The sequence below is a fragment of the Artibeus jamaicensis genome, unplaced genomic scaffold (assembly GCF_021234435.1).
Source record: "Artibeus jamaicensis isolate MK-2021 breed Jamaican fruit bat unplaced genomic scaffold, CSHL_Jam_final scaffold_754, whole genome shotgun sequence".
In the NCBI taxonomy this organism is placed as follows: Eukaryota; Metazoa; Chordata; class Mammalia; order Chiroptera; family Phyllostomidae; genus Artibeus; species Artibeus jamaicensis.
The window spans coordinates 6,210,296-6,234,002 of NW_026522054.1; the positions used below are offsets into that span (position 1 = coordinate 6,210,296).

General features: G+C 50.4%; 1 protein-coding gene across 6 annotated transcripts in view; it reads right to left on the reverse strand.

Annotated features, from left to right (window-relative positions):
- DENND1B (DENN domain containing 1B) overlaps positions 1–14,902 on the reverse strand; it is a 140,076-nt gene extending 125,174 nt beyond the window's left edge. For 4 of the 6 annotated variants that reach the window (XM_037150897.2, XM_053659519.1, XM_037150896.2 and 1 more), the window contains exons 1-2: positions 14,728–14,902; positions 12,637–12,701 (exon numbers count right to left, since the gene is read on the reverse strand). In XM_037150897.2, the coding sequence (XP_037006792.2) occupies positions 12,637–12,701; positions 14,728–14,744 (82 nt within the window). In that variant the 5' untranslated portion in view covers positions 14,745–14,902. Of the gene's footprint in view, positions 1–12,636; positions 12,702–14,727 lie in introns of those variants that run through there. The other 2 variants (XM_053659521.1, XM_053659520.1) reach the window with 2 other exon arrangements.
- Between the last annotated feature and the right edge of the window lie 8,805 nt (positions 14,903–23,707).

A 23,707-nucleotide genomic window follows, 5' to 3' on the forward strand; every position in this document is an offset into this window, starting at 1 on the left:
CTGCTTCCCAAGCTACAGAGAAAAAGGATAAAGAGAGTAAATCATTAGCCTGTGTGCGGACAGAGCTAACTGAGCCTCTCTCAAGTCAAGTGCGGACCACTGGCTGCAGGAAATAACAGCTCAGGCCAAAGAGCTCTCGGACTGAAGTGGCAGGACTTCTGCATCACCCTGAATACGGTAACCAACGTCCATCAGGCCTGTGTTCCAAACAGTCGATGTCCCCACCACAACCGGACTGGGGCTGTGTATTCATCACCCAAGGAAGTACGCAACATGATTACAGTGATATTGTCCTTACTCGTACACATTCATGCAGGAAATCATTACTGAAGCAGTTTCAAACTGTTTCCATGATGTAAAGTAGATTCTAATGTTCGAAAGCTGGTATCTACAGTAGAACAAGCCTAATATGAGAATGTGTCAATCTGGAATTCTTACACAATAGTTTGGGCCTACCCATATCAATTAGACCTCAATAAAGCTATTATTTTCAAAAACTAAACATATCCATGATTACATTTAATGTAAGTATACTCCACACTCTGATTAAAGGCGGTAATTGTCGGACTGAATAGAAAAAGAAAATCCAAATATAAAGATATTAGACACAGACATAGATGTCAACACAGATAGCTTTTAAAAACTGGGGGAAATTTCACGCCCACACTCATTGTAAGAAAGGCAGAGAAGCCCCATTCCTCACAGTAAACTTGAAGACACTCACCCCTGGCAGAAACAAGGGAAGAGGTTCCCTACGTTAAAAGGGTTCATTCCTAACCAAGGCACAGACCAACCGCGCAGGCGTCTCCTAACAGAGCTCTCAAACCCAGGAAACGAGAGCTGACCAGTCTACAAGGACAAAATCAACAAACGCACGATTGCAGTCGGCGACATTAACGCTTCTCTCCCTGTAACTGAAAGCTCCAGACCCGAAGAATTCAGCGAGGACGTAGAAGACTCGGAAAACATCACGAGTCAGCTTTGCTTCACTGGCCTCTGGACAGCAATACCTGAGCCACGGCGCGGCTCACACTCTGCTCGCTCACAGAACACTCACCGGGGCAGACCGCAGGCGGGCCAGAAAACGAACCTTACATTTTCAAGTTCCGAAGTCGTACGGTTATGTTCTCTGACCCACGATGCTTTCCAAACAATGAATTTTAGTCATGGGAGTCAGCTGCAAAACAGACCTGGGGCTGTGAACTAAATTCACAGCGGCACAGGACGTCGAGACAGTGGAGAGAGAAAAACACCAGACTCTACCCCATGGGAAAACAATTCCTGCAGGGGGAAGTGGTGAATAAATACAGAGGGGGAAAAATGAGCTTCAATTAATAAGAACTTCCATTTTTTAAGAAACTGATCATTGACCAGACTGTCCCAAGAAAATATAATAAGCTGTAACTTGGCCAAAGAGGGAATAAGCACTCAGTCGCTGCCCAGAGTGTGTTGAGAAGCGAGTACTGAGAGCCGAGTTCACTACAGAAGCCGCTGCCCCACGTCTGATGAACGAGACGGACGCGCTATTTAGCGACTGTCGCCGAGGGAACCTGCATCCACTTTGTAAAGTATACATAAGCACAGCTTTTCCCTAAACAAAAGAAAGCATTTCATGAAATGACTTTTAGACAATAAAAGACACAAACACCTTTTAGAAACTACGTAAAATAAATTGATACGAAAATAATAAGGAAAAAAGGGGCGATTAAAAGTCAAATTAAAAACAAGAATGAAGGTCAACAGCTTAAAGGACAATAAACATAGTAAATGCACCAAATGCCAACAAATGAAAGTGAAACGAGGCAGAACTGAAAGTCCTGAAATGTAATCTCTCCACCTGGCGGGAGGCTCCGCTGGGCCCACCTGCTGGTGACGGATGCCAGAAGCAGACACAGGCAGGGCCTCTGGCCTTCCCTGTCCCTGCAGAAGGCTCAGCATCCCTGGCCTCCTGTGTGGGAGGAAGATGTCCCCGCCCCCGCCCCCCTGGGGGGGCACCAAGCCCCGGCCAGTCCCCTCGGCCAACGCAGAAACCAGCAAAACCACGGTCATGTTTTCACTGGAGTAAAGGATGGACAAGTCTCCTCATGCCGCACCTGGGTAAGTTCTGCATTTTGGCCGAAGCAGACTCAGCCGTATCTCAGAAAGGTCAATTCAGTCATATTTAAAATTATGTTTTAAAGTAAACACAGATTACACAGGGTCTGGAACAAATAATGCCCCTTTTATCACAAAATTTTTCATTACCAAGTCATAAGCATGTCACTCTGTAACATCACAATACCACAGTCCAGCGCACCATATGACAGAAATGTTCAAATTGAAGCTATGAATTCCTGCACCCCTATTACTGCCCTGCCCTACTGTGTTATTACAACCGCACTCAAGCAGGCCTTGCTTCCGCCGGTCCCTGTCTATGTTTAATCTGTCATACACATTAATACAAATCTCTAAAAGTTAAAACGCCATATGAACATGAACGGTAAGTCATGACGAATATGATTTAGTCACACTGTGGTCACTTAGGAGACGAGGCTGACGCGTCCAGCGACTTCAGTGCCAGGACTGAACCGCCGCTGTGAACACAAGCGACAGAGGGACAGTATGTGACCTGGGGTCAGGGTAGCAAACTGGACATGAGGGTCACCTCCGCTCTCCTCTCCGCCTCCGCTGCAAACAAACCACTCACTGCCAACCCCGGGGGGGGGGGGGGATGCGTCGCAAGAACTGCCAAAAGATTTTCTACCCTCACAAAGTGAGGAAACGATAAGCAAATGGGTTTTATGGTTTAATAGAGAATTCCGGACAGTAACGTCAACCTCAGCGGCCAGACTTCGGACGGTGGGGTCTGTGGCGCATTAGACTGTGGACTGAGTTGGTCTCCGCTTCGGAGCGCTACGTAACGTTTACAAATTAAAGACTGTGACTTTCCTCCAGTATTCCCTTTTAATACTCCTGCTTTTTAGAGTCAACGCTGTCGCTGTTACCCACAGCCCAGGGGCGGGCGAACGCAGGTTTGCAGTTGTCTGCACGGGAAATAACACAATAATTAAGACATGATAATACAAGAATAAACTGTGTGTTTCACAGACTCACAACTGAAGACCTACCTTTGCCCACCCCCACAGTAACCATTAACAGTGTGGACACTAGTGTTTTTGTTCGTGATTCTCAGCTTTCTCTTCCTTCTAGCACACGTCTAAGCCTGTGCACGGTGGGCACAGCTGAGACACGGTCTCGAGTCGTCGACATTTACGCTGCGACGCTCCCCACCGAGAGCGCACACCCCACGGCAAAACTGACACTCGGACACACAGTGGTGTCCACCGCGGTCACAAGAACAAAATAAACAGAGAGCGCACGCTCTTTTCTAAAACAGTCAAATAAATTGAGCTCATTAACTGCTTCAAATTAGCAAACAGAAAGTAAAACAGTAACAATGACCAGAAAGTAAAAGAGTAACAATCACCTCAACTTCCTCTTCTCAACATCATATCCAAAATACACTGGAATCACCAAAAACAAAAACCAAAAAAACCCACTTAAGAATCTCCCCTGAACCCCTTCTGTACAAGTTTATTCAGAAGAAACTCCACGACCGACAAACAGCTCCAGCCCACTGCCCCTCGGGACTCACGGTGTCCAGTGTATCAGTAAGACACAGCTGAACTTACTGGTTTCATTTCAACCAATGTTTTCTGCTCCAACTCCTAAGTGACTTCCATACTCTTTTACCAAAGTCGTGAGTCTAAACGTTACAATTGAAAATGTGAAGGACTGCCTAACGCCCTTGAGTGTTCTATCTGAATACTGAACACATCCGTGCCGCGGTGCACTTCTGCCGCCAGGACGGGTGGTTCGCGAAATGACTAACCTCTGGGTGCGCCTACCTTTGCAGCAGACCCTCAGCTGAGCTGGGCTGCTAGCTCCGCTCCTCACTGTCAGATTCAAACGATACAGGAGGAAGTGAAAGAGGAAAAGGCCCCATCTGATCTCCACTGGCTTCGCCGACCAAGTCACAGACAGAGTCTGTGGTTTATCAACAGTCCTGTTTAAAAATTTTTTTAAAAATCAAGCACCTAATGCTGTGATAATAAGAATCTATAGCCTTTCAAAGCACTTTACATTCGAGCTTTGGAGTGTGTTTTAAAAATCTAAAACAGGTATTGGAAGCACAGTACAACCCTTCTTTATTAATTTCCCTTCAATAGCAGAATATAACAACTAATTACTGAACACGCCCACGTGGACGACACCCTCCAAAAGCCTACAAGAGATCCAAAGAGGCGCGTGCCCCTAAACATCTACAATCTGACGGTGAGCACAAAACCAAGTTCAAGCCAGGACACAGCTGCCACCCGGCCTGCACCAGGAGCATTAGTCCCCAGCACCTTCTTTTTTAGCACCTCTGACAAATGTCCCCATTCAATACACAGTTGGTAAGCTTTTAAAGGAGAGATGAACTTCACGAGGACGATCAAACTCCCCACACCCTTTGTGACTCCCTCCTCCTCTCTTTAAAACCCATCTCAGACCCTTAAAAATGGTGCTCCCCGCATCCAGCCCACGCCTCCTGAGCTCGTTCTCCGGGCCGGACACTGTGTTAGGCTCCAAGTGCACAAAACTAAACTCCACCACTCTCTGCCCAGGAACACGAGCACAAAGAATGCTTCTTGACCATCTCCATTAAATATAAACGTTTACACCAAAGCAAGATACTCTTTACTCTTGGTTCTTCACCCAAGATTTTGAATACGAAGTAAAACTCCACCGAACTTGAGAAAATAATGGCCATCTGGTACCCAACCAGGAAATGACAAGGCGTGTCTCAGTGTCTCCCTCCATCACCTTGGAACTATCCCTGCCCGTCCCCTCTGGCATCTCCCTTGTCCCCTGGGCCTCGTGCAGAGAGCGGAGCTCGAGGCCCCCTTCATCCTGCATGCCACACATCGTGTGCCCTGTCCCTGACCCCCTGCACCAGTTTGATCGCCAGTTCGGATGACGCTCCCTCTCCCAGCCCACCATCAACTGCTTCCCACCTGTGCTTGGCACGCAGCTGGCACTCAGAGGCCACCCCTGATGGGACAAAGGACGAACGTGCCCTACAGTGTGTACGCTGTCCTCTGCAGGCCATGAAGATCGATTCAATGTCACTGTCACTCTGGTCAAGCCCAGAACCGGGGACTTCCTAAAAGGGTGGCTTCTAACGCTGCTGTGAAACATTTCGATGCTGTTAGAAAGAGGTGGTCATTTGAAAGGCAGCACAGTGTCATGGCCAAGAGTCACGCTCTAGAATCAGGGGAACAGGTTCAAACCCTAGGCCCACCTCTTCCTACGGCAACGTGCCAAAGCTGTGAATGCTAGCTGACTCACTGTCAATTCTAAACAAGCACCGCTTTTATTACTATTTCTATAAAACATCTCACTGGGAACCTAATGGGAGAATACAAACTAATCGCTCAGGCCCTGTAACTCTGATCCTGTAGCTTTATTTCATTAACTTATAAACAAACATCTTCACGCCATTAAAGCGCTCTAAATAAGCATACGCACTTATTAAAGCTGCTGATCGCAAATTCCGGAAGGTCTGTACAGGTGGGGGCGGTGGTAAGGCCTCATTGGGGGCCTCAGCTCAGAGATCTTTGCTCCAGAGCAAACTGCACCTTGTCACCCAATCCGCGTCCCCCGGCGTCCTTTAAAATCAGGAGCCCCCCCCCCCCCCCCGGCCTATCGGCTGCCCGCTTCTCACTCTGAATAACTTTCATCGGGTGACTACATCAGGCCTCACACCCACCTACCAGAGCTGCTCTTCCAAGCGCGGTGAGAACAGGGCTGACTCTAGGGCAGCTGTGCCGGGCAGGCGGGCACAGCCTGGAGGGGGCTCCGGGGACGGTTTTGCTTTCATTGTTGCAATGTCTTTCCCTGTATTTACTTTCACTTTATTTTTACTGCTGGCACTCTCACAGACGTCCCCATTCCCCCCTTCGCTCACCTCCCCCCCACCCTGGGTCCTCTGGCCGTCCCCACACGGCTGTCTGTGTCTCGGCTCATGCACACATGTTCTTTGACAAACGTCTTCACCTTCCCGGTGAGAGTCTGTATGTAATCTCTCTGAGCAGCTTGGGAACGATGACAGTGAGTGACAATGGCCCCTGCAGGGTGAGGGCACAGGGAGTCCCCTCCAGTGCCGGGACTTACAGCTCAGTTACAGCCCTGTTCCCTCTGCAATGGGCCCTAAAGCCCCGAGTGGTACTAACCCCCCCAAACCCCCAACAACCCTTCAGGAACAGCTCTGGCAGGCTCCCCCACGGGGCCAATGCCCGACCTACCACGGGGACGTGGAAAAAGAGGGCACCTTTTCCAGAGAGAAAACTGAGTTTCTGCCTGGAATCCATCAATGTATCCTTACCTGGCATAAATGAAGAGTCTAACTATGCCCAAAATAAATACAGGAAATGATTCAACCTCGACATACAGGAACCCCACAGTATTTCAGGGTCTCAGTGCTATCTTTAAGGCGTTCGTTCTAGCGCTAATAAAAAAAACATTAAAAACAAAAGTGTCCCAGTTTCCATTGTACGCCTTAGGAATAAGCCTGAGAGTCTGAAAGTGGAAAAAGTTTTTTAAAGGTGAACATTAAAAACGCATTTCCAGGGAAGAAGAGCTGTTCTGGGGCTGCTGGGAGCGTCACGGCCGCCTGTGTCCGCCCTTTAAAGTGACCGTTTCACAGGGCAAATTACTGTCCTCCAACTTGCAAATCAAAAATAAGAACCTAGAGCCCCGGCTGGTGTAGCTCAGTGGATTGAGCACGGGCCTGCGAACCACACGATCGCAGGTTCGATTCCCAGTCAGGGCACGTGCCTGGGTTGCAGGCCAGTTCCCAGCAGGGGACTCACAGGAGGCAACCACACATTGATATTTCTCTCCTTCTCTACTTCCCTTAGAGGCAAGGAGAGGGGGGACATTATCTGAGCACTAGAAAATTCTGCAAACCAGAGAATATTATCAAAATTATATCAGGAACATATCACCTTGAAAATCAAGAAAAATAAGGAAGTTCTGAAATCAAGAAAACAAGGAAGTTCCGAGGAAAAGCCAGGACAAGCTGGGGGCAAAGAATATAGACTCCGCAGCACCCCCACCAAAGTAATAATCATCAGTGGTTCTGCACACCGACGCTGGATTCGTTTTCACACTAGCACGCAGCCACGTGAAGGGGAGTGTGAAGCCCAAAGCCAAGTCTAAAAGCACAGCTGAACTTCAATCGTTTCTACATAAAACAGGAACAGCACACCTCAAAGGTGTGGTTCCAAAGAACCACGTGAAATTCTGACCCCGGTGGGCCACTACGAGGAAACAAAATCTGCAGAGTCCAGCAACCGAAGGTGCAGAGTGAATACCTTCAGGAGACTCCTCAAACGTACCCCAGCAGGCACGGACTCCAAGGAGCCTGAACACGGAGCTAACGCCAAAACTTGGTGACCGCATTTTACTCACGTTGGGAAATACGCAAAGCGTCCCAAACCGCTTCACGGTAGGTGTGACTCTTCACTGAAGCTGTGCTTTCTGAATGTCAGGGTTTCGTTGGGTGGGGGGCACGTGGGTGGGTGTGAACGGTGTGTTTTCAGACAGCCTCCAGAAACGCGCCTATGAAGCAACTGTCCCGGCGAAGCTTGTGAGAGGAAAGATTAAGTCCTGGACAGGAAGGCTAGCATGGGGGCCACCCCGAAACTGCCCCGTCCCAGACATACGTGCTCACCTGTGTCTAATGTCCCTGAGATAGTCACACCGACACACACTCAACTTCGCTTCCACCACAAGCCGAGCTCTGTGATCCAATCTGACTGACGTGCACTTGCTCCATAGCCAGGCGCTGTAGACAGACCTGGCGTCTTTCAGTCACTCTGCAAACGGTCGCCAAACATGCCTGACACTGTGCTACACTTTTCCTTCAAGAGACGAATTACTAAGTCGGGGCACGCTCTTAAAGGACTTCCTGGAAGCACAGCAACAGACACGCAGATGTGTGTGTCTGTTACTGTGCCGGGCAGGTCTGCAAGGACTCGGTATGAGCGGCACACAGGCAGGTTCTGTGTAAACAGCACCCCCGTAGATAAAGAGTCATCCATTGCCAAGTGGTCTTAGAAACTCCTTTTTGCACCAGGCATGCAGGCACTGACTAAGGCTCTGATTTAAGAGAAAAGTAAGAGGCGGTTGAACTGTTAACGCAAACTAGAGATGAGAGACATGGATGCTCTCTCTGACGCTGGGCCAGATGGGCTGGTTGATACACACACGGGAAGTCAGAAGTAAAGACGGATCTGTTCCTGAGAGAAATTATTCCAGCCAAAGAGACAGGAACAGAGAAAACCAGACTTGTGTTGAAAACTACTGACAAATAAGCGGACCTGTGAGGTCACTGACTGTGGAGATGTGAACCCTAAAAACAGAGGCAGCAGTGGGGGCGGGGGACCTCCAGAGCCAGACTCCACGACCACAGGGAGGAGTTCGGTGGCTACTATTGGAACCACACTCACCACATTGATTTCAGGGAAGAGGCTGATTCCCGTTTTTCAGGTTAGCAGAGGCGACAGACCGATAGATTTTCAAAAACTGGCTAAATCTACTAAAAAGCAATAGATGAAAACCCAGACTCTGGCGTCAGGCTACTTTGGGCACGTCGCTTCATTCCTCCGTGTTTCAGCCTCTCCGTGCAGGAAGGGAAACGTTTCCTAGCTCTTACATAGTCTCCGTAGAACGCCCCAGCCGTGCGTGGCACCACCAGCTGCGTGTGCCTTAGCTGCTGCTGCCGCTAGGATTCGGGAGAAGCCATCAAGAAGACAAAGGAGAGGAAGCCGGCAGGGCGCCAGGGCCCTGGCCCCGGGGAACCCCAAAGAGGAAGCATCTTTCCTCTTCCTGCTGAGGACAAGGTGCTTCTCGGAAGCCCCGGATCACTGTGTGGAAAGTTGGGGCGGCGAGGGGACAGTCAGTTCTGTTATTAGAACTGAGGAGAGGCCGCCTGCCCTGCTGGCTGCACCTCCCGGACGCTGGGACAGAACAAAGGCAGCAAAGAGAAGGGTGAAGACGGCTCTAAGCTTGGAAACCTACCAGGAGGAGCACTTTGATCTAGATGTTGGCACTTCCCTCTGGGGCGGTTGGAACAGAAGTGACTGGGGACACTGTCTAGCCAGGGACGCATCCGTGCAAAGATGTCCCAACCAGCCTAAGACCACCAGAACCAATTCTACCAACAAACAGGGGACATACCCCTCGGGGCGATTTTTACATTTGGGGGGCTCTAGGTGAGACTGCCCCCCGGTGCTGTTTTCCAAAAATTCAATGTGAGGATTGAATCCAACAGAGGATCTGCCTAGATCAGAGGACAATGACCACTTGCAACAGCTAGCTACGCCAAGTTATATTTCAGCACCTACTACCAATACGGATCACTGACAGTTAGTGATCGTTGGTTGCTGAGGCTATTTATGATCTGAATTATTCGGGATGAATGAAAGACTTTAGAGCAGCTGTATTAAAAAAATGAACAAGAGAAGCAAGGCGAGTGTCTTAATATGTTACCAGTGTTGGCGTAAACCAAGCTGGCCCTGGCATCTTCTTTCCTGCCGGGTCAGACACTCAGCAAGACAGAACCCAAGGTCTTGAGAAACGCAAACAGCATTTTCACTGGTTCCCGGCATCCATCCCTTGCCAGGTGTTGGGCAGATCTCTGGGAGCTCCTTGCCACTCGCCCCTCTGTGGGGACACCCCCAGTGATTATTCCAGCAATGGCCGGGCCCAGTCCAGCTGGGGTCCCTGGGATCCCAGGTTCCAGGAACTTCCTGGCTCAAAAGTGAGGGCATGGAAAGGGGACACCCAGCCTGTCTCACAGCTGCCTGGGGGCAAGGGCAGCTGAGCCTCCCCATGCACGCATGCTGCAGCTGGGGCGCTGAGACACAGGAGGAGCCTGGACCTTCGGTGACCCACTTCTAGACTTCCTCTGTGAGGAGCTAGCAAGGTTCCTGGTGACCTAAACAGATCTCATATCTCTACCCTCAAGCATCCGAACTGACACATTTTGTTTTTCAGGTCTACACGAGAACACCATCCAGATTCCTTTAAAAGTGAGCAAGAAAAAAAAAATCAACTTTAAACAAACTGATGCATGTATCAGACTCATTTAAATACACAGGTTTTATGGACAGATAAATAGGAAAGTTCTAATAACTCTCTTTAACCATTTCTGGACATTCTCCCTTTAATATTGACCCAAGTACAAACAGTAATAAAACCCTTTAGAAACACTGATCTCTCTTTCACATAAAAATGCAGTTACACAGTAGCAGTTACTTTTTAAAGGACCAAAACCTGTATTAGTCGCGTTTGTACGATCTGTCGCAATGAAGAGAAGGGAAGTCATTGAGTGCCTTTTACACGGTTCCATTCAGCTTTTAACAAAATGTTTAGGGTTTGGCGCTAACCAGCCTTTTCAATGGAGCGCCTGGGTGGCGCGGGGCACAGCGGCCTTTACTTTAACCACTGATGGCATTTCGACGTCCCCAGGCTGCATAAACTGCTACAATACAAACGAAGACGTTTCTAATAAGTAGTGATTTCAACATTAACAGCAAACGGACAAGAAGACAATAAAAGACCCAAATGGACAAATCAAACTGGGCCAACGAGTTCCTCAAAGGTGGAAAAGGGCAGAGGGAGGGAGGAAGGTGGTGACCACTCACAAGGCTTCACGGAAGGTCACAAGCCCCTGCCAGGGGCACAGACCGCATGTCCCTGGAGGCGGGTGGACCCTTTTATCAAGACCCCTTTGGCATGCATTCCTCTTTCAGAGCTGTCCCAGATCCTCCACTCTGCTCTCAAAGGTGGCTCCCAGGGTCACGATGAGGGGTCCCCTCCCTGTCCTGCCTGACCCCCACCCCAACCCAGGCTCCACCCTGGGCCTCCTACTCTGGAGCAACCCTGCTGTCCAGCTGCCCAGTGGTCACTGCACAGACGACCAGCAAGATGAACTGTGATCTGTTTCAGTTAAGACAGTTAACAACTAGACCAAAATCTTTGCAGCCAAAGCAGTTCAATTCCCCAACATATCAACTTATTTAAACTGGAGAGAGAGCTGGGTTGACTGTGATTCCCTTCGCTCTCTGCTGCGCTTGTACCACAAGTTCAAGTGCTCCCTCCAAGGAAAGTGGAACAGACTGAATGTTTCTAAACTTTACTGTGAAAAGGAAATATGATTACTCTACGTCATATTTTAAACAATAAAAAAGACTCTGCTCTTAGAAAAAAATTAAAATAAAAACTAAACGACAGAGGAAGCGAGTTTCCCAAGGGGACTGGGCCTGCCTTATGAACATAGATAAGCATTACTTCACTCACCTTACCTAACGTTGTGGTAGGTATTTTAATGATTAAATTCATACCATAAATACGCTACAGAACAGATTTAAATTGGAGCTGAAAAAAACATACGTGTGGATCTGGGTCTTCTAAGAGAATTTGGTTGGGCCTGAAAAGTATGTAAACGGACCGACTTTGTACAGACAGGACAACAAAAGCCAACCTTTGAAATCAGAAAAGGCTCCGCGCAACCTGCACCCACTCCTTGCCCTTGGCCTTGCCCTTGCCCGAGACCAAGCTAAGCACTGCCATTGTGCCAACAGGCCACGGGCAGGCCTGCTGGAGCCAGGAACATGTGTGACTCCCTACCTAAAATTAGTCACGCCCACGTGGCCACAGCTGGGTTGGGCTCCTCTATTTTAAGGTGTGCAGCTCCAAACTGCTTAAGAGCATGGAACTGCTTTTCTTAAAAAAAGCATATAATTGCTAGCCAGTTTCTGAAGCTAAAAGTGCCACCTGATTTTCCACCGAGAATGGACACATCACGCCCACAGACCCCACTCCCAACCAGCACGCGATCTAGGGTCCGAGAACATGATCAGTGAAGTGACACCGGCGACATCTGTAGTCACAGGCCACACACGACACACGGAGAGGAAGATGCAGGACTGACCAAAGCCACCCGAGTGTCCTCTTCTTTTGAGGAAGTTGTACAGAACGGACAGCCAAACCCCTTCCAGAAGATGTCACAGGCTGTTTACCCGCCCGCCCCCCAAAAGTGATATAAGGCCAACAGAAGGGGCTATGCCGGAAACATCATGAGGAAATTGGTGTGGCTCCTGCTGCACTGCCGGAGGCTTTGCACTGATGTTTTAAGAAATGAAGTAGAAATGCCCTGGCTGGTGCGGCTCAGTGGAGTGAGCACCAGCCTGCAAAGCTAAGGGTCAATGGTTCAATTCCCGGTCCAGGCACATGCCTGGATTGCAAGCGACGTCCCCAGTAGGGGGCGCATAAGAGGCAACCACATATTTTGCTGCAATGTGCAAAATAGGATGCTACATTGCTGGGGATGAATGAAAGAAAATGAAAAGGTGTGGCCTTCCACCAAAACTTGATCAACCCATGGTAAGGGTGGGTTGTAAACTGTATGCATAGCACACACCCAAAAATTAAGTGCCACGATGACACTCACGATTTCTATAAGCTCAGGGTCCGGCTGTGGCCTCCGCCACGGGAACAGCTGTTGGACAGACCTGGTCATGTTAAGAACCAACAAAGCGCACTTACCTTCATTTTCGGACGCGTGGCATTTCACGTTCAGTACCAAGTCAAAGGTTCTTTCTGGGTTTTCCCTAAACGAAAAAGAACTCTGTTATATTTATTTCCTATGACATACAGAAGCATTTCTATGAAGTCACCGGTTTCATAACTCTAAAGATAAACCTCATCCTTGTCTCAGTAGATGCCACATAACTCCGTGACCACAACCTAGCAGAGATAAACATTTTCCCCCAGTTCAGCAACTGAAGACAGCTGAGGCTTAGGAGTTCAGAGGCTTGGGGTGAAACATGGAACCTCTGAGTCTGTTTTCTCACCTAGAAGGTGTCTTGTTCCCACCCCAGACTGACTGTGGGGCTTCTGAATCAAGTCCCACAAAGTCCTTTACAAAGTCCGGAAGTCCTTTACAAAGAATCAAGTGGTGTATCCACGCACAGCATCACCTTTATCTCGCTGCATCGCAACAAAAGCCGTGCATCCCTAAACCTCTCTGACTTGCCCGCCTACAGCGGTTCTCGGGCTTCCTTCGAAAGACTCGCAGTCTACGTGTAAACTGCGAATAATCTGCCACCTTCCAGAGACCCAGGAAGCGTCCAGGATGCTCCTTAAATGGGATGCTCTGCACCTGTTCTCCTTGAGACACAATTACCGGACTGAGCATGTTTCAAGTGGCCAACAGACCCAACTAGGCCAACACAAAAAGCCTCATTTTATGTTTGACATCAACTATCTTTGGGGAAATGAGACATCTGCCTCCATGTTGGATTTTCCCCCTTGGGGCAGTGCAGTTGCTCTGCTTCATTCAAAAATGGTCAGATATCACCCTGGCTGCTACAGCTCAGTGCATTGAGCACGGGCCTGTGAAGCAAAGGGTGGCCAGTTCGATTCCCAGTCAGGGCCCATGCCTGGGTTCCAGGCCAGGTCCCAAAAAGGGGACACATGAGAGGCAACCACACATTGATGTTTCTCCCCCACTCTCTCCTTCCCTTCCCCTCTCTCTAAAAATAAATAAATAAATATTTTTTAAAATGCTCAGAAATCATCACCTTCTTGACTAACTTCTCATACATTCCACCTAGTCATTGGCTTGGTTTCAAAAAGTGAATTGAAATCTATTGAGACGTTTAAAAAAAAAAAGAGTTCTGTTTTAATCTCTTTCTGCCAAAGATAAAGTCTGACACCACTATGTTCCCGTGACTCAGGCGTTAATATATTTCAGTTTTTCCTGGTAAGGAGACCTCCATGCCCCTGTACAGGGGCTGTTTTTAACATACACTTCCTTCCAACACTGTTGCCACTGTGGGCTTCTACATAAACATTCTTTTTCTTTTCAAATTTTATTGCAAGACAAGAGTCCAGAAACAGGAAGTGACAAGCCATATAAGTTAATTTGCAGTTATACCCATTTCCTCAGCCCTCCCACTATTAACGTGCCCACATGCTAATAATCTGATCCAGGTCACTGCTTCCCTCATAATTGACTAAAGTCAAAAGCATACTTTATAAACCACCGACCCCACCCCCGCCTTGTCAAACACTGCAGAAAAATCATTCTCCATCACGGAATTTTCCTAATATTCCTTAGTTCATCTTTTCTTAGGTGTAAAAATTAAATACCGACTACATGACACTGTGAAAGTTAAGAAACCTTTCACGGTAATACAAATAGACACGGTATTCATTATTTTAACTTCCAGAGGGAAGTAAGAAAACAGGGTAAGGGAAGAAAAGAGGAATTCTTTGCCAAAAGTTTCAGGATTTAAAAGAGAGAGAGAGAAAGAAGGCAGGAAACAAAACCCCCACACTGATTCCAATCGCTTTGGACCTCCTGACCGTCGGGGGGGGGGGGGGGGGCGGACAAGGCTGCAGGCGTTCCTAGCCCATGAAAATACTATCTAAGTGGATGCGGGTGTGGAGCCCCATGCACCCCGGGGTGCCCGCCAGCAGGAGTGGCCGGAGTTGGGAGACCCCTGCAGGGGGCTCCCTCGGAGCCCCCGGGGCGCCGGCCCACGGACCGCTCCGCCCCTGGCGCAGCGCGGACCCCGCAGCCCGAGCCGCGAAGGGGACGTGGCCAGGCCCGCGGCCTAGCGCCGCACTCACCGCGTCCTGCTGTCCATGGTCTCATGTCGCGCGTGCGCTCGGGGGTCGCGCCGGGCAGCGCTCAGGTGCCCCCGTCGCCGCCCGCCCGCGCGCGCGCCCGGCCGCGGCCTCTATGACAGATGCGGGCGCGGCCCGTGTCCCCGCCGCCCGGGGCCTCAGTTCCTGCGCGGCCGCCGCCGACCAGGAAGTGGGCGGGGCGGGGGCGGGGGCGGGGCGCGCGCGGGCGGGTGGGCGAGCGCACCTGGGCACCTGACCGCGCACCGCCCCCGCCGCCCCCGCCCCCGCCCCGGCCCCCGCCTCCGCCGCCGGGGCGCGCCCTTCGGGGGCGTTTCCTGGCCCTGCGGCGGCCCCCTGGCAGCCTGGGGACCGCGGGGTGAAGCCCGGGGCCGCCGCCTCCCCCTTGCGGAGCGTCCCCCGCGAGCACCTGCCAGAGTGGCCCCAGCGGAGTCGCAGACGCCCCGGCTGCGGACGCGCTCGCAGTGGCCGGTGGCGTGGCAGGACCCCTGGGAGCCCGCTGGGGCCAGAGGCCTGGGGGGAGGGGGGCAGGCGTGCGCACGGTCTCGGGACGAGTCGTCACTCCAGGGGACAGACGCTTCGACCAGCGCCCTGGAGTTGGAGAGGCAGCGGCGAGGCAGCCCCAGGGCAACGACAGGCGACCTCCGCCGCACAGGCCTCCCTGTTCTCCCTCGTCCCCAGGGTCCTCCGGGGAGACCTGGGGACGAGGTTCATAAAGAACCAAGGACCGTGCACGGCTGGGCACGGGCACAGACGCGTTCTGCAGGCTTCTGCCAGGAGGTGACCACCCCTGACACGTGGCCTCGGTGCCGGGTCCGTGGGCTCCAAACAGGGGCCGCTTCCCCCTTGATTCTTGCAAAAGGTAAGAGGAGAGGAAACCCAATGTGGTCGGGAAAAGGTGAAATCGTGTCACGTCCACGTCAAACGAGGAGCCTCGGGAATTCAGTACAGGACGTAGGTTTAAAAGCTTAAAGTGAAACTCAGCGATGCCCATTGTAAACGGTCTCGCGCAAAGGTGGGCGTTACTCGGGCAACGCAGCCAGGACCGGGGCCCAGCCGCAGATGCGGTCCACAGCCGGACAGGGCTCAGTGGGGACAGAAAAAGATTTCGCTTTAGCCTCCTGGGTTGTCGTGGCCTGACTTGGCCCAGTCTTCGCTTCAGTTTCTCGCTTCCTGCGTTTGTTGCGTGGGAACGATTACCTGCATGGCACAGGAACAACCTGAAGTTCAAGTCTAAAAGGGGTACACGATTTGACCTTTTCAGGAGTTATTCGGTGGATTTCAGTTTCGCAATTAAGCAAACTATACCACAGGCATTTTTTTGCCCAAATAAAAAACCTGTTTCTACCTAAGAAGTTATCATACTGCAAAACCTTGGAAAAAATTCTGTGAACTGAAAACCACTTCTGCTCCAAGTGTTAGTAAATGTCTAGAACTTCTCCTTTCATTATAATTAACTGTCGTCGCTAAAAAAAAAAAAAAAAGGAACCCTACCCGGGCTGCCTAACACGAGGTGCTTTCAATTTGTGAGGTGGAAATAATCCTCCATGTTTTCCCCACCCATTCGTTGGAATCTAACATTGTTTTCTTTTTCAATTAGCTTTAAGTCTACAAATGGAAAATACTATATATGCACACACCAAGCAACTTTTTAAACTAGCTTTTAAGCAAGTTTAAAAACAAGACATTTATTTATCTATTCTGACATTAGTCAGATAAAAGGGTGGAAACTCGTAGGGAGAATTTTGCGTGCACTTATCCTGGGGGTATGGTTATTTAGACCAATGGTATAGTTGTGGCAACACTAATGTCACTCAGAACTGGTGACCAGACTGATGTGAACCCGGGAGAGGACAGACCTGCCAACTGGCACTGGATCTAACGAAGATCCCATTTCAGCCACGATGTTTCCTGCCTGACCACGGACACGCACATTTCTTCAGGGCCATAGTGGTCCGAGAACAAGGTTTGTGCTGTTCTCCAAGTCTGGAAGTCACTCATCTCTTAAACTGTTTAGAGCTTTTTAACTTTTTGTGTATTTTTAAAGGACATACATACTGCAGTTCACAGAGAAGGTGTTCTGAAACGGTGTCCTGGACCAAGTGCTGTTGACATCTTTTTTTTTTTAAAGATTTTATTTATTTATCTTTGGAGGGGAGGGAAAGGAGAGGGAGAGAAATATCACCATGTGGTTGCCTCTCGTGCGTCCCCTGCTGGGAACTGGCCTGCAACCCAGGCATGTGCCCTGATTGGGAATCGAACCATGACCCTTTGGTTAGCAGGCCTGTACTCAATCCACTGAGCTACACCAGCCAGGGCTGTTGACGTCTTTCTATTACTGACACAATTCAATTCATGGGAGAGATGTGTTTAAAATCTCCTAATTACATTGGTGGATTTGTCTATCTCAAGTCATAATTCTGTCCATTTTTGTTTTATATAGTCTGGGGCGGTGTTATAATATGCGAACCAGCTTATGATTGTTCTGCTTGGTAAATGTATCATTATGTCATGACTGTAACGCCTTAGCATTTAAACAGGCTTCTGATCGGTATCTGCCTAGTGTTCGCCTGTCTCTCTTCATCCTGTTACATTGACACTCTCTAAGGTACCATGTTTCAGATTTATCTAGCAAATGTTAATTTTTACTTTCACTCTCTTCTAATAATCTTTGCCTCTTAATCAAGTATTTAGAACATCCCATGTACTTTATATAATTGCTGATAAATTTGAATGTATTTCTGCCCTCTGGTGTTGCGCTTCTCATTGGTTTTCTCTTGATTTGTGTTTTCTTTTCTTTCCCCATTGCCTTCTTTAGAATTGATTGATTTTTTTTTTTTTGGATGCCTCTACCTCTGCCCCTTTCTATTTGAAGTTTTGTATTCTGTTCCTGTTCATTTGGTGGTTAGCCAGGAAATTTTAACTGATTAAACGTAGTTAAGCAATACATCAGCCTTCTCCCAAACAATGCCAGGGCCTTTAAGACGCCCTCCAACGCCCCATACATTGTTAACGTTTTATACAGTCAGTGTTTAGAGTCGCCCAGAAGTCCACCGCTTCTCTCACTCTCCTTTCTTATTCTCATCACAGGTCCCCTCTGGTCACTTTCCTTCCACCTAAAACACGCAGGAGGCACTCACACAGCGTCTCATCTTTTGTTTGAGTGGGAATGTGTCTACTCCCCCCTTATTCTGGAAAAACGTTTTCACCGATAAAGAATTCTAGGTTGACAATTATTCCTTCTGTGTATATTGAGTCTTCCAGCTCCCTAAGGAAACCTGAATTTTTAAAAATAATCTTGAGATGTAATCTGTTTTTTCTGTCCGAAAAGTTTTAAGATTTGTCATTTGTCTTTGGCTTTCTATAGTTCCATGATAAAGTATACAGGTGAGGGTTTTTTTTTTAATCCATCTTCCTTGATTTCTTTGGTTTTCTTGACTCCGGACACCCACCCAGCAGAGCCGTAGCAGCCAGGGTAGCGGCAAGCTCGCAGACGCCACCCCCCTGAGTTGCGGTCAGCACGCATCCCAGTCGGGCACTTCCCAGCATCTAACTCTGTGTTCCCTGTTATTGTTCTGTAGGTGAAATGTATTAGTATAACAGTACCTTTGTTTGTTATGGAAGGGAAATTCTTTCTACAACGTATGCAACAAGTCAAAGTTCATGAAGGCTTTAGAAAACCACCTTGAAAATATTTAATCAGGACCTGCCTTTTAGCATCAACCCAGGGAGTGTGGTTTAGAAGAACACTCTCCAATGATATTGTTTTTAAATACTTAGCAGCAATATCATGAATTCTAATCTAGAGGTAACAGCTCCTTCAGGATGATGTATAGAGCACTCTTAAAATGGAGAAGGCGGCAGAGGAGAACATCTCAGAGCAAAGTCTCTCTTGAAAGTGTGCTTCTCTGAGTTTTCTTCTCTCACAGCTGTAAAGTTAGCATTCTCTGTTCATGTGAAAGCCAACTCCCAGAAGGAAAAAAAAAAGTAGTCTTCCAATTTGGAGACAAAAGGGCAGAAATCACTCTTAACATCTTTATTGCCAAATCTGAATGTATCCAAATATTTATAAAATTCAAGTAGGAAATGGTATCTGTTTCCTTTGCTGCTGAATACTTAGTGAAAACGAGACCAAAACTCTCAAAGACAATACAGCCAAGATACCCTGTCTTCTCCCCCGCCCCCTTTCCCAGTGATTTTCCCAAACTTCTGGAATCAAATACTCTTACCTCTGAACAGCTTCTGCTGTTTCACCTTCATTTCTGTTCGCCAACCTGCCAGACATCAGAAAACTTAACACAGTCCCCAGAGTGAAGAAAAAAGATTCGAAGCCAAGTATCACCGACCAGCTGTAATCATAGAAGTGCAATTTTCTTCCCAGATTCTTTGAGGGGCCTCGCCTGGGCCCCAAGAATCAGGGCGTGTGGGAGTGTAGCCCTGCGTCAGGCCTGAGAAGGGCTCTCCTGACCCCGCCTACCAGATGCTGCCCTAAACACACCCCGTCTCCATTGTGAGGCAACTCCGCACACACCCATTCAGTCCTCTCGGGAGACGGAGTCATCGCGACTGGAATGACCTGAGAATGTGCTGGAGGGAGACAGAGGGGCATCTGATGTCACACGCGTAGCCCCACTAAGTCGGTAACCCCTCCAAGCACCCCTCATCCTGATAGAGAAATTATCAGACCACATTCCTGTGTGCCAAGGGCTGCTTTCCTACAGTGCAAGAGAGTCAGCCGACAAAGCATTGCACGCACTTGCAAATCTGATCGACTCCAGGGAGAAAAAGGGAAATGCAGCGCAGCAGCACATTGGACTCAGTCGAACACCGGCTCCAAAGGCAGACTCATCACCAGAAGGGCCTGGGGCCGGAAACAGGGACCCGAGATTCCACAGTATTCGGGCACGCGCCCTTTTCTTACTACTACAAACGAGGACAGGGTTAACATCAGTAAGCACCGAACCCTCTCCTGGGCTTCCGAAGCAGGAGAGCATCTCATCTCTGCTGGAGTGGCAGACCCGAGCGTCTGGGGAGAACAGCCACTCTTCTCGCCCCTTCTCTGGGGGAGGGCAGAGCGGCTCCATGGATCTGATCGGGGCTTCAGTGTGGTGGGAATGTGCTCCCTTTGAGAAAAGGGCTCCGTCTTCCCTGCCCATCTTCGGTCACTGTGCACAGCCCCGGTCTTCTCCTCAAGTCCCTGGAGTCCGCCCGTGCAAAGTGCCAAGCTTGGCCCGGATGGGGAGGAGGCCTTCGGGTCCCTGACTCAGCCTCTGAGTCTGACTCAGCAGAACCCCTGCACGGTGTGGGCCGACGCCTCTTCCTGCACTCCAGGTCCTGGCTGGCCCCTTCCCTTCCCTCGGGGCTGGCCTGTGGATGAGGTGACGCCACGTGACATTCGGATGTGCACTGTCCCTGGTAATCACACTGCGCCCTCGCCCTTGTCACTCAAGCACACCGCCAGATTCTCATTCCCCAGTGACGTCAACCAGGCCATGCATTTCCCTCTCGGATTTCCAACACGAGCGTGTGGCACTTCCCCTCGAAAGCAGCAGGTACACATTCTTAAATCACGCGTGCAGGAGTCCATGGGGAGAGGCGCACTTGTAGGAGTAGGAGGAAGGTTTCAATCAAGTGGCCTGCTGTGGCGTTAGCTGACCCAGCGAGCCGGCCGGCCACACAATGTCCAGCCTCTGAAAGCTGGAGGCAGGAAGTCCTGACAGTTGATTCACGTTGTCATTTCATGCTGCCCACACGTACCAGAAAGACAGGCCTGACCACATGGGCGTGTGGCCTCTGCGTGGCTATGATTTTGGTCCAGTGTCTTATGATTGCTTTTTAGTGGCTGGGTCTCTCAGAAGTCCCGCGAGCTGTGGGTTTTCAGCAGGTACAGCAGGCGCTGTCCATGGCGAAGCAGGGAGCCAGCTTCTAGGGCACTCGGTCCCCAGAGTGCCCGCCTGGGAGAAGGCAGTTCTCCCGCAGGCCAGGGCCACCAGGAAACGGCTCAGCTTGCGACGTGCTACTGAGACACTTTTGTAAGATTTTATTTATTTATTTTTAGAGAGAGGGGAAGGAAGGGAGAAAGAGAAAGAGAGGAACATCGATGTGAAAGAAACACCGTTTCTTTGTCTTTCACACATGCCCCAACCGGGGACCGGCCCACAACCCACGCGTGTGCCCTGCCCAGGAATTGAACCCACGACCTTTTGCTTTGCAGGGTGATGCGCAACCAACTGGGCCACACTGGTCGGGGCTTACTGAGACTATTTTAAAAGCCATTTTCTCATAAAGTGTGTAAGTATCTCTTTCTCTCTCTCTGTCTGTCTGTCTCTGTCTCCCTCCCTCTGTTTCAATTCAAAATCATTTATTATCATATGCCATCTCCCTGATGGATGTGTTTAAATATCCGAATTACAATAGCATGAAATATTTGTGTAGTCATCCTTCCTTTAAAAGTCCTTTGTACACAGGATAAATAGAAGCATTTCTATATCACACACTAAAGGCTCACTCCATAAAAACTAAAAAACCAAGACTGTTGCCACTCGCTCATTTTACGGATGACGAAAGCTAACGTCACGGGAAAGACACTCTGTGAGTGTCATCGGAATGCCGCCAGGCCAGGTCTGTCAGGAGAATCCGGGTCTAGAACTGCGTTTCCTGGTTCTCAGGGATGGAAGGGCTGCACCGAAGAGACTCTCCAGGCACATCCGACAGACACAGAGCTTATATTCTGCTGCTCTGGTAGTTCCCTCTGTTGTTTTGTTGACTTGTATCTTTGCGGTATGAGTCTCTAGTCAACATACAATTTTTGACCCACTACATTAAAATTACGTATGAGGGGGAGTTATATCAAAGGGCGAATCTTAATGCGAGATGGGGGCCCGGAATGAACTACGAGGCCCGCGAGGACCGGCGGTCTCCATGGCGTGTTGGGGCCGCGGGTGCTGGAGAGAGCAGCCCGGACGGACCTGAACTGGCGACCGTGTTAATGATGGGCACGGCCACTCGACCCCTGAACCGAGCCTCCGACCTCCTCACGTCTGTCCCCGTGTCCCCGCTGGGTTGCTTCCTCCGGTGCCAGGCTCCACCGTCCCCTGCTGGGCACCGGCCACGGGCCTGTCTCCGCCTTTCCCTCTGCCTCCGAATGAACAAAGCCCCCAGCGACGCCGCCCCCTTGGGTGGAGCACCTTTGCTGTCTCCTGTCTTCCCTCGCCTCTGCCCCCAGGCTGACCTGGCTGGAACACCCCGCACCGACTCCCTTGCTGGTTGTAAAGGCTAAACTACCGTCGTTCTGTCCCTGGAGACCCCACAGTCACTGTCCCCGTGGAGTGTGACTAGCCTGGTCAGCCAGGGAGGGGAGAGCGGGGGTCGGGCTGGCAGACGTCCCCAAGGGACAGACTTGCGACCTGCAGGTGAGATGAGGACCAGGCCACAGCTGAGGGAAGGTCTAGGGCGCGAGGCTCCCTGGCCTAGAGGACGGGTGACGTGAAGTCCCCGAGGCTGGAACACGTGTGGCCCACTGGGGGGAAGTCGGGGTGGCAGGTCAGAGCTGCAGGGGGCAGGGGGCCAGGGGCCAGACTGTGAGGGGTTTCAGCAAACGTGGAGGGGGCTGCGTGTTTCATTCGTCTCGCTGTGGGGGCCACGGGAGGGACTGAGAATGCCAGCCGAGCAGAGGGTTGGGGAAAGCCCTTCCTGACGCTGCCACCCCTGTAACCCAGGAGACGTGGTAGCGGCCTGAACGCCAGCCACAGTGGAAGTGATAAGATGTTCTCATGTTTCGCACGCATGTAGCTGTCAGGTGTTTGGCCACTTGGTAAGGCACAGAGGGCAGAGCACACGTGAGGGGTGGGGCGAGGAAGGAACCAGCAGCCCTGCTTTGGACACTGAAAGGCTGACCTGAGGTGCCCGTCACTGGTCCGGGTGTGGCCGGCACCGCTGTTGCTGTAGGGGACGAGTCCCAGTCTCCTCCATCCTACAAACCTGGGTGACTTCCTAACATCCAGACAGACGGCAAGGGTCTGGCCGCCGGGCCTGCAGGCCACCTGCGAGGAGCGCTGTCCACCAGGCTGGGAGTCTGGCCTTCGCTTAAGCTTTTCTGACCCTGGTTCATCATCTTCTGTGAGGGTTCACTGCCCCAGAGCCCCTACGTGAAAGGGAAAAGTTGAGTCCCATTTCCTCGGTAACGTGTACCAAAACGTCCAAAATGCAGGCAGGAAAAGCACACACGCACTGACCCAAGAGAAGAGGAGAGCTGTGTCCTTGCACTCACCAGGAAGGGATTGTCGGTAAGGCGTTCTCTGCCCACCTCACCTGGCAGCAGTGGCCTGGCAGCGCCAGGAAGCTGGACAAGGTCTGCAGACTCTGGGGTCTCGGTGAAAGGACCCACCATACCCCAAACTCAGGCCGGAGTCCCCCACTGTCTCAGGTGCCCCTGCTTACAATCAGTTCCTACAGAGTGGACCCAAGAGCTCAGTCCCCACGACGCCCTCTGCCCTGGGTCATCCCATCCGACTCTTGCACATACTGATTAATATGTTACGACTGAAGTTTCTAGAGCTGATCATCTGCATTCGGTCAGTTTGTCAAGCACAGAATCAAGTCCAAGTGGCTAGTTTAGAAACACGACATGCAAAGCTACCAAATATGAAGGCATATATGAAGGAGGCTCATGTCAGCTAGGGAAGAGGGCAGCAATATTTCCGTGACGACTTCACGATAGCTGTCCCGCCTTTTAGTGAAGGAATGCAAAGCCCCAAGATGAAATACAGCAAGGACCCAATGGCCACAGGTGTCTGAGGGCAGGTTTAACTATTCCCACGTTGCCTCACGTGACAGCCTTCCCTGGCAACCCTCTCAGCAGAGGATGCCACGTGAATTCACCTCCCAAACTTGGTCACTTTGGGGTCTAGAGACCTGCAAGCCCGGCCCTCGTAGGCCCCACTGACCGGTGTCCCTACTTTTCTAG